Genomic DNA, 11754 nt, shown 5'->3' with positions numbered 1-11754 from the left:
GTGAAATGAGGGTTGACAATGTGCTCAGAGGGTTGAAATTAAAACAAAAGCCAAGTCATTAGATCATTGTGTTTAAACAGTGATGTTGTGGCTTCTCTTAATATCCTGGCTTGCAGAGTCCTGGAGGAATCTCCCAGTCAATAAGCTCAGAGGTTACTAAATGGTAGTCATTTCCTGGGTTGCACTATTTGAATCAGATTTGGCCCAGGCTGAACAGAGAGAAATGTGAGAAAGGGAATTCCTTTACTTCATGCGTGATGAAAATGATTTCTCTGCCAATTTGGGAAGGAATGGAGGGCTGGAAGATTCCCACAACTATTGTTTAGCATCTTGTGGTTCTAGGAAGTGTTTCAGCTGGAGTGCACTGATATTATGTATGGGATGATTCACATGGCAGAGAATGGGTAGAGATGAGGATGATTTAGCCTCAAGCTCCTTGAAGCCATGTGGGACTAGATGAGGACAAGTATATTTGTCTGATACCTTCCAGGCCTCCTCTCCCCATTCCTCCAGCCTACCACCCTGCCTTTCTGATGTACAGGAAGAAGTATCTTCCCTTAAGAAGAGTAGGCAAGAAGTGGAAGGTGAGAGTCTGAAAACAGAGTTGGCCTTAGTTCTAAGCAATATGAATTCAACCTTAGTGCACCTGCTATATCACTGAAACCCTTCACAAAACACTGGAGGGGGCAATCTAAGATTAGAGGTGCTTTACTCTATATCTGATTTACACTGTCTACACATGCAAAGTGAATACACTAACAAGTTAGTTGGAAGGAAAAGTGAGTGAATATCTACACCATTTAACCAGAGAAATACTTTGGCCTTAATTATTTGGGTATTATCTTAGATATAGTTTAATATAAGACTAACTATCTTAAAAGTGTATTTAAAAATTATTTTTTATTCCCTTTTCTTCATTGAGGTGGCAGTCATTCAAGCACTAAAAAAACTTCAGGAAGACAACACTTAGAGTGCATTAAATAAATATAAATTTTATTAAAAACACTCACATAGCATTATCAGGAATGATATAATAATAAACAGCTTTCAAATAACCTGCATTCATAACATTACAATACTTACAGTATTTATAACCATCCTCAGATCTTATAAACAAACCAAACATCTCATGAAAATGAAATGAAACTAGTTTTAAAAAAAGCATAGAAAAATGCACACAGAAGTTATCTTAGTGTCAAACTGCAAAAGTTTCCTACACAAGTTAACCACTAGCTTCAGAAGTGAACTGTACATCACTGTGCGTCAATCAAGATGAAAAATTCATTCAAGTAAAGTTGACACCACTCAGAAGCATTTTCAAGTATGGCTATATAGTCAACCTGATATTCCTATATTAGCAAATTGTAGATCTGCTTTCCATTCATTCTAACTGAGGCAGGTTTTATATTTACAATTATAGATCTGATATTTACAATATGCCACTCAATTTCTTCCCTTCCTTATGTAACCTCTCCCCAACCCCCCAAACTATACTTCCTGTTCTTGTTGGCCAGCAGTTTAACAAATGACAGTAGGTGACACAGAAATCAAATATTAAGAATGGATGATCAAAATCACCAATGCACATGTAGTAATCAAATGTTTGGGGCTAGATATTATGGTATACAAAAAACATTAAAATCATGTGGTTTGTAAGCAAAGCAAATATTTTTGGAAATGTTTGCAAATTGGACACAACCACAAATTTAAGAAATTTTTTAAAAAGACAAAAGCCAGCTTACAAAGATTTGACCAATAAAACCCAAAGGCCTCCTCTGATTAAGAATTTATTTTAAATACTAGTAAGCAAGAATGTATTTAGGCCAAAATGTAATTGTACAATCTATTGCACACCATACCTGTAGGTGTTTGCCTGTTTAAGGGAAGTCCACATGGAGTAGGTACCTTCAGTGATTACAGGATCAAAAAAACTTCATTTAGAGAGTTAAAAGTCTCTGGCCAACAGCCACTTGCCAAACTCCTGCCTTACAATTTTTCCCTTTATCAACTCAGTGCATTCTATTTTCATGTAATTTTTTTTTCCTGCTTGAAACAGTCAAAAGATTCCTCAAACTTTTAAAATGCTTTTCTTTACAATAAAAAGAGCCAACAGATTTACAAAATTATTTTTAGTTACATCAGTACATGTACAAGTAAAATAGAAGGGATTCAAAATAAAAGGGTTAAATCCCTGACAAAGAATATATTTATTAACCTACAACAATTTTACATAAACACAGGTGACATGTTGGCATAGGGAGAACATGAGCTGAAATATCCCTGAATTTTTAGAACAAAAAGGTTGAAGTTCAAGTTATACTTGCTAAGAAATCAAGTATTGAAAAAAGGTATGCTTTTTTTTTTTTAACAATAAAAAAAAGGACTTGGAAAAAAATGATGGTACACAATGCTTTCACTCTCAGTTCAATATCCTATTGCCAAACTAGTGTTGAGGTATATGACAAGTAGGAACATCACTCAAACATTTAATGAATTCTTAGCTCACATTATGATATATTTGTAGCAGGCTGAGTAGCACCATCATGATGTGAATTCTGCTTCAAACTCATATATATATATATGTATATATTTAATTTTTTTACAGTACTAAAATACTAAAGCATTGCGTTAAAAAAGTTTTGTTTACAATTTAATTTACTATACAACTCTTTCACTTTATACAAATTAATGATTTAAAACCACCACAGCAAACCAGCTGCCTGTTTTTGTTTCTTTTTAACTGACAGATTCACATGGAACTAACCCTGTTTATTCATCTTATGCAGGCATCAGTCTGCTCAATCCTCTTGTTAAAGAGGACACTTAAGCTAAGAAATGACAACGTCACAATGTACATAATTATCAACACAAAGGCAGACTGCCATTCAGTTCTCTGAAGAGCATATGATCCATAAAATAGCATAGGCTTCAGTGAACTAGCTTTGTTGAGTCTGCAGCATGCGGCTAATTATTACCTGCAGTTAATAGAAAATTCTTAAAACTGTACATTTTTGAGCAATGAACTTGTCATACAATTTTGTATAAAACTGTTTTACAGTATAGCATGTGAGATGAGCACCAGAAAACATGTTTTGTGGACTAACATATTCCCTTGAATCCAGTAAGCCCCATGGTGGATTTAACTGGCTGTGTTAAAAATGGACACAATTGCTCATCAGCAGATGCATGGCTAAAAGCAAAAATATTTTAAAAGCTTTCTTTGTTTCCTTAAAAAAATCAACTTTGCATTCTAAAATGAAAGTAAACTTGTTTTTTAAACATCTCAGTACCTTAGCATTGTTCAAGTTGTCAAAGCTTAGGTAGACAAAGTGCTTCTAAAACACCATTTAAAATATTTATACATATACATGTGTGTGCACATATACATGTTTGTGTATATATGTACATATATACGTTTATTGTCCTACAAGGACTTCACTGGATGAGCAAAATCCAGAGGCCTTTAAAATGTCCACATTTTAAAAACTAAGCTTGTGTAAGAATAGGTAATTATGATAAAAACTTGAATGAAAAGGTACCCCTATTATTCAAGGGCACTGGAGTACACTGATAGCATCTTGATGATATAAAGGCATTAAATTTTTAGCTATTAAAGACACCATTTTCTTAGCACCATTTCTTAGAACATCCAAACAAATTCAGTGTTTTCCTGCTATTCATGTTTCCTGTAGCTATTTTGATAAATAAAAGTTAATATTAAGATTACAGTAAAAACTGCATTTCAAAAAGCCATAATTCCAGTATTTCAGTACATCATATATTCAGCACCAGATGGTATTTTAAGATTCCTGTCACTGTAATACTACAGTACTTGTTTGATTTGTGTTCCATGACTATGCAAACTTGGTATTATTAAAAGTGGTCACAGATGTGTAGAGTTGTAAGGGGGGGGAAATCACATTTACATATCATCTCGTCCAATAATAGAACCAGTGTTTAAAAATGTAAATTGTGGAACACTTTCTTCCCCACCTTCTTTTTGCATAGAATGCTTTGGTCTTTTCCTAGATGCCATCTGTGACCACTTGGGAGCCAGTGACAATTAAGTGCTATGGTAAGATAACCTCTTTTGTTGCTGGTGAGCTGAGGTTTTTCCCACCACATTTGTCATGAATACTGTGACCTTTCCCCACTGCCCACGTCATGAGAACTATACTACTGACAGGTTGGTTGTGGTCTTTTCAAGTGAGGTAACCAACAAAAGGGGGTGATATCATATATATCTGTTGTAAGGCCCTGTGACCCGAGTGAAGGCATATGGAGATGTAGTTACTGTGGAGTCTGTGGTCACGGACATGGTCCTTTCGGCAAGGGACTTGATGAAACGCAGGTAAGTGGGCTCTGAAGTTTCATGTGGCTCAGCAGGCTCCCGTTTCACTTTTTTGCCATGGGATTTCTGAGGCACATAGTCTGGGCCATACTTTTCACACTCTTCCTCTTTCTCACGGGCTTTTTCAGCCATTTTGGCTTCCCAAAGAGCCAAGCCATGTTTCGGCTCATTCATGCTCTTATGCTGGTAAAACACGAGGGAGATCCTGGTGGGGTGATTCCTATTGGGATTCTTTAAAGGGGTTGTGGCATGCAGCTCACGCTTTGCACACTCAATGAGAATTGACCCATGAGTTGGAGCCACGGCCACTCCCCCAATGTCAGGATCCAGAAAGCTCTGCTCGCTGTCTGACCAGACCTCATCGTTGTCCTCTGCACCAGAAGCCACACCCTGGACTGGTGCCAATGGCTGCTTTTCCTGACCATTAGCATCACTTAATTTGTGTAAGCCTCCTTGGACACAAGCAGTTCTATCATGGTTAAGAGCTGGAAGCATCTTTGATAACCCATTAGCTGTGTGGGAAAGCATGTCATTCTCCTTGTTTTGGAGATGCAGGGCATGAAGCGAGCTGTTGAACATGCCCGGAGCTGCACTGTAGTTATGCATTATGTGAGAAGGTGAATGATGTTCACCATTTTTATAGTCCATGTTTGGATTGCTCAGATTGGATGGTAATCTAGAGGTGGCTCCCATGAAGTGGCCATCCATCTCATGAGTGGGATAAGGAGGCAATTTCCCTACATGATGTACATTTGGTCTAATGGTACAACTGCTGAAACCATCTCCCTGCATATTTTGGTTTCCATAACCTAAGTATTTAGATGTAAAACTCTGGCTATTTCCAAACCTTGGCTGGTAAAGTGTATGGATGGGTGGTAGACTGAGCTTAGACAGAGGGTCTTGGCTTGGATACCTATACAGATCCATAGGCTGAGTCTGGGGAGAATAGGAACCCAGATATGGGGAGCAGTTGTCCACCGATAGGTTTCCATTGCATTGATATGATGGATATCGGGTATTCTGATTCAAAAGCCCAGGGTAAGGGTTCATGGGATTAGAAGAATTCAAATATGAACCTGCAGCTTGAGATGAGGTGGAATAGAAGTTCATAGGGCTGGTGCTTCCATAGATATCTGAAGTGTGTGAAGAGCTTGGATAAGGACTAACTGGATTGGGCCGTCTCATGTATGGATTGGTGGATCCAGAAGCAGAATAAGAGTTGACAGACTCTGTCTGAGGGTGATGTGGCTGCTGCTGCTGGGGTCTCTGCTGCTGCTGGGGCTGTGGTGGCTGCTTCTGTAGAGGCTGGGGCTGCTGGGACTGCTGCATGACTGGTCCTGAAAGTCGCAAAAGTTCTGTGGACAGGGTAAGAGAGAACAGAAACAGGTATCTTTGATGTTGATGATTATTTTATGAAGGCTAGTGAGGATACTTAAATGTAGGTAAGAAACTCCACTAGGAATATACAACACCCATTAAGCAAAGATAAGAGCAAAGTCAGGGTTCTGATCATTGTCCAGCACAATTTTTTGTCTAAGGCATTAGAAATGCAAAACTTAGTGAAAAAAAATTTAATAAACATCCAAAGCCATTCCATTGAGAGCAAAATGTTCTTTGGAACTTCTGAACATGCCTCTGCTTGAAGTGCCTCCTTTTTCCTCCCTCTCTCCCTATCCTTCCTTGGTGTAGTCATCCCTTCCTCAAGGGACCACTGTGACCTCATCTTCTAGTGCTTTTGTAATACTCAACTGCAAAGATAGATCTGATAAAGCAATACTCACAATGTATTATAGTTATGTTTTTAGCCCTCTCTTCACCCCCACTGGTAAGTAAATTCCTAAATGGGAAGGAAAATGTTTTATTTTACTTTACTTCTTCATTGCCTGGCATGCAATGGAATTTGCTACATAATTAAAATAAGATTTATTATGTAAGATTCGGGAATGTTGTGAAAAAAAGAATGACACGTGTTTAAACACAAAAAGCATCTTATATAATCAACAAGTGCTACTTTATGAGCAGGCTTTCCAGAAAGGAAGTTAACACAGTTGTAGATAACACTTTAAAGAAACTTTCAGCTTTGTAAATGAAACTTTTAAAAGTCATACTTCTGTTTTGACCTCACTTTAAAAAGTCATATGAGTTAAGAACAAATAGATGAAACTGCAATGGCAGTTCTGAGAACAGAAGGGATTATTACCTGCAGAAGCCAGTTAAAAGGGAGCAGAGACAAGGTTCTATCTGATTATATTTCACAGCTAACCTAAGTGAACAGTATTTACTTAGTGTAAGTCAACCAATCAATAAACACTTATCAAGCATCTTTAGCATATTCTAAATTATCTAACTTAGTTCCTCTGAGCTTGGAAATGAATCAGTAGAGAAATCTGACTTCATGAAGCAGCAAAGATGGCTAGTTTTAAGCAAACTAGTTTGCTTTTGTTAATGGCCAGGCCAATACCATTTCCAAATTTTGGATTTTTTTTCTTTTTACAAACTGCAGACATAAAGCAGGAGGCTATGGAAAGAAAATAACTTAGTATTCATGAATAATGTTCTATTGCTATTACTACAGCTGTAATCTATTTTGATGGGTAAAAGTTTTGTAGGATAATCTACATGTAGAACCCCTCCTAAACCACAGACTCAACATGTCTAAGGAAAGGTGTTTCATTCTCCCCTCTCTCTCTCTCAATCATATTTTCAAACTTATTTCAACAAATAGTACTGTTTTAGAAACCTAAAACAGTAGGTTAAGTTTAGGTTTAAAACTTTGGGGTCATCTTTAAACTTTTCTTCTCTTTCATTCCAGTGTTTTGTCATCAATGTATTGATTTTCTTTTTCCCATTTTGGAAGAGCTCATTTGCACCATTTTGCTATATCTTTGCTACTAACCAACAAAATTCAAGGTCTTGTTACCTCAGTTCTGGTTTACTGTGTTTATCTCCAAACTATTAGCTCCTCTACTAATTTGGCCTACTGCCAAATTACAATGAATTTCATCGTATCACTTACCTGTTAAAAAAAGTTGCTGTTTATTATAGAATAAAATCCAGACTTTTCCATGTTTTCCATGTTGATGGTGCAATATCTCATTACCATCTCTGAGAACAAAGCCTGGCCCTTGCTACTTTAGAGAAGACTCTGGCACAGAACTAAGACCATGATTGATATAACTTTCCAAAATTAACAATGTTCATTTTACAATAAGAGCACATGGTGGACACATGGGGGGGGAGTGGAGACAACACACACTGGGGCCTATTGGTAGGGGTGCATCAGGAAGATGCTGGGCTTAATACCTAGGTAATGGGTTGCTCTGTGCAGCAAATCACCATGGCACATGTTTACCTGTATAACAAACCTGCACATCCTGCATGTGTACCCCAGAACTTACAAGCTGATGGGGGCAAAACCAAAATAATTTTCATTTTTAATATACCACACAACACATTTATCTACAAATGCTTTACATTAAATTTACCTGCCAACTGTTTAGCCTGGCTTGCGTTTTCAGTTTGCTTTGTACGTGATGGGGCTGACTTTTCCTTTTCATTTTTATTTGAGCTGTTCTCCAGGGAGGAAAGCTTTTCAGCTGCAGCTTTCTTGGCTTCTAGTTTCCTTTGTCGGCAAGTCTTGACTGGCTCTGCTAACATCCTGACTTTTCGACGAAAAGAACTCAGTACCTGAATGGCACCACTCCGTTTTTTCTCCTCCTGAGCTTCCACACTCCCAAATTCATCCACATCAGAGACTTTGTATAAAGGCAGAACGTGAAGCTGCTCATCCTCAGGTTTTCCTCCAAATTCTCGATTGTCTTCTCTAGTGAGAGTGCATACCTGGTAGGGAAGTAAGACATTGCAGCCTCAACTACAGGTCCCAAAGAAAGTGTGTGTGTGTGTGTGTGTGTGTGTGTGTGTGTATCTTTCTCCTCTCAGTATTCAGATTTGTGTTGGTGGCCTAGTTGATCCAGATCAGTGACATATATATTACCATAAAACCATCCTACCTGTTATTAATGAAAATAGCATCAAAATGGTACAGGGAGGTAAGACAAATTGACATTGCCCACCCACCCTTTCTCTGAGTCTATCAGGAACAGTTAGCTGTGGTGACCCTTGTTCTTCACATATGTTTCTGTCTATGGGAAGAAGCAACACTCCCCCAAAATGAAGCACTCTCTTGCTTTTCACACTTCAAAAATAGATGTGCTAGATGTGAAGCCTCTTCAAAAACAGGCTAAAAGTTTTTTCTACGAAATGACTTCCTCTGTTTTTGGTAGTATCACATTTGCCTCATCTCATACTTCTGAACACAAATTTCATGTCTTTTCACATACCTGACACCTAACTCTCTCTGTTTAAGAAATTTCCATAAGATAACTGAAGTAAAAATATAAAAAAATGAAAAGGTAAAGATTTGGCTGATATAGGTAATATGCAACTTAATACTATTTTCACTCTCTTTTCTCTCCTCCTTTGTACTCTGTCAAACCTAACTTTCCCTTTTCTTCATTTCTTTTCTGAAATATGACCATATAAGTGGGTACTCTGAAAAGGGTAAGGGGTGGAGGGAGGAAAGCTACCTCTGTTGCTTTGATAATTAAATGGTACTTTTTGCTTTAGTTACCACAATTACACTAGCTTTCATAAAAGATTATTTGTGGTTTTTAAATACTAACTTCTTAGTATTTAGTGTTTTTGATCAATGCAGACAATGTGATCTAATGTGATCTAAAATAAAATTAGAAGATATTCTTGAGAGAAATGTGATCACAATGGACTGACTTTAGAAATAACATGAGATGGTATTAATGAGCCTGTCACTTCCTGCACAGAAGTCTTCAAATTCATGTCTCTGAGCACCTTGTTACTTTTCCCATACATATTTAACCCTATTCAGTTCTTATCTAGTGCTCCTTTCCATTTTACTTCACAGAACCCATGCTCTATCAGAGGCAAATTCTTCTTGATTCTAAACATCCTTCTCATCATCTTACTCTCTGTCACCTTGCTGGAATGAAACATGGTTATATTAGGATGCACTATAGCCCCAGTTATCATTTACTACTTCTGCTTTTCAGAAACTAACATAGCCTCCTAATAATGAGCAGGTGCTGAGTACATGATTAGTGATGATTTTAGATGTTGGGGTGGTTGGTAGGCCTTGTGTTTGTTCTTCTGGATCAGAAGTTAGGAAACCAGAACCTATGGCTAATGTGCCTCACAGCTTGTGTTTGTATGGCCAGTAAACTAAGAATGGTTTTTACATTTTCAAGGAGTTTTTAAAAAACAAAATAAACAAACAAAAAAAACCCCCACCAAACAATGTGACAGAAATCCTATGTGGCCTGCAATCCCTAAAATATTTACCATCTTGCCCTTTATAGAGAAGAGTTTTCCAATCTCTGATCTAGACCATTAAAAGAATACCTTCTCTGCTTCTCAACAAAAACTTCACACCAGCTTCTTCAAATTACTTCAGCTATCATCTAATACCTCCATGAATGCTTTTCTGCCCTAGAATATGACTTTAATTCCTGATATCTATTTCCATATTCTCACTGACCATCTTCTTCAACTACACCTACATCCATGTTGATAATTCATTAGGTTGATTGATTCATAGTTTTTTCAACAGAATATTTTGTTCTTTATCTCTACTCTGGGTCATCCCTTTACATGCAAAATTATACCCTGAACCCTTTGTTGGTATAGAACATATATATATATATATATATATATAAATAACATGTATCTATTTTCCCCTCACCACTGCCTCCAATTACAAGACCGATCCATTTTATCCACTGTAATATATAGTCAGGCTCTTTTGCACTGTGAATCTTTTACAATAGGTTACCACAGTTACTGTGACAATGACGATGTGTTTCTCATTTATGCTTCTCTCTCTGTAAGGTGAATATGCTTCTCTCTCTGTAAGGTGAATGGCTTGTATATGGCTTTTTGCTTAACTGATTACAATCTACCAGGTAACTGGCACTGAATTTTGAGATTTTCCTGGAAGTTAACTGTAACTGGCAATGCATAGTCACTGGTTTAGATTAACACCAAGGATTTCCATGATTCTCATGTGCTTGTCAACACAATTGACAGGAAACTAATGTGCCAACCTATCATGAGAGTGCTAGTTATGCCAAAGCAGGTCACTTTGCAACAGGAATTCATTCATGAAAATATTGCTGTCCAGTGAAACCTGCAGAAAACATATTACTCTAACCAAATGCTACTAAATTCCAGTGTTCTGCTCCTCAACATGAGATGCTGCTGATATGGTCTGGCTGTGTCCCTACCTAAATCTCATCTTGAATTGTAGCTCCCAAAATTCCCATGTGTTTTGGGAAGGACCCAGTGGGAGGTAATTGAATCATGGGGGCGGATCTTTCCCATGCTGTTCTCGTGAGAGTAAGTCTCATGAGATCTGATGATTTTTATAAAGGGGAGTTCCCCTGCACATGTTCTCTTGCCTGCCACCATGTAAGATGTGACTTTGCTCCTCATTTGCCTTCAGCTATGATTGTGAGGCCTCCACAGCCATGTGGAACTGTGAGTCAATTAAATCTCTTTCCTTTATAAATTACCCAGTCTTGCGTATGTCTTTATTAGCAGTGTGAGAACAGACTCAACAGCTGCTAAGCTGTCCTCAGCCCAACTTACCAATGTGCTGCCATTCTGCATGTTGTGCAAGTCTCTGTGGGCATGAGCACAGAAGTCCAAACATGCAGTGACCCCTGAGAATGGACGGCCTTCCTTCAGACCCAGACGGCACTCTGGTGCTCTATGTTCATATTCAATCTGAAAAATAAAAGTGTGTGTGAATGCAGAAGTAGTTAGTTTTACTCTTACACCGAAAACTCACTAGTATTTAGACCATTTAGAACTTTAAAAAAATGTTTTGAACTTAAATATATATCCAGAAACAAAATGGAATGACACAAAATAGAGCAAATATCTTGACATGGTAAAATTTTTATTTTATAGTGTTATTGAGGCCATAAAGTATGCTATTTGAGTTTTGATATATATTTGTCACAACCAAAATAAAGTACATATTCATTACTCTTAAAAATTTCCTCATGCCCCTGTATAATTCATGCTTCCTGCTTTGTTCTCAGACAACTACTAATCTATCACTACAGATTTTCATTTTCTAGAATTTCATATAAATGGATTTATTTGGAGTTAATTTTTATAAATGGTGTGAAATTAAGGGTCAAGATTACCTTTTTTCCCTTATGGCTTTCCAACTGTTCAGATACTACTGGATAAAATGGTTATCCCTTCCCAATTGAATCATCTTTGTTAAAAATCAATTGACCATATTATATATGTTGGGTCTACTTAAGGATTCTCTATTCTGATCCACTTGTGTATAATGGTGT

At 37.4% G+C, this 11754-nt stretch overlaps 1 protein-coding gene across 2 annotated transcripts in view; it reads right to left on the bottom strand.

The window, feature by feature from the left end:
- Positions 1 to 972: 972 nt before the first annotated feature.
- Positions 973 to 11754, bottom strand: part of TET2 (tet methylcytosine dioxygenase 2) — a 133399-nt gene continuing 122617 nt past the window's right edge. For both annotated transcript variants that reach the window (XM_004040224.5, XM_055384668.2), the window contains 3 exons: positions 11030 to 11167; positions 7837 to 8191; positions 973 to 5706 (listed from right to left, as the gene is read on the bottom strand). In XM_004040224.5, the coding sequence (XP_004040272.5) occupies positions 4235 to 5706; positions 7837 to 8191; positions 11030 to 11167 (1965 nt within the window). In that variant the 3' untranslated portion in view covers positions 973 to 4234. The remainder of the gene's footprint in view (positions 5707 to 7836; positions 8192 to 11029; positions 11168 to 11754) is intronic.

This window comes from Gorilla gorilla, chromosome 3 (genome assembly GCF_029281585.2).
Source record: "Gorilla gorilla gorilla isolate KB3781 chromosome 3, NHGRI_mGorGor1-v2.1_pri, whole genome shotgun sequence".
Lineage (NCBI taxonomy): Eukaryota > Metazoa > Chordata > Mammalia > Primates > Hominidae > Gorilla > Gorilla gorilla.
The sequence above is the reverse complement of the archived record's forward strand: the minus strand, read 5'-3'. Positions and strand labels throughout refer to the sequence as shown.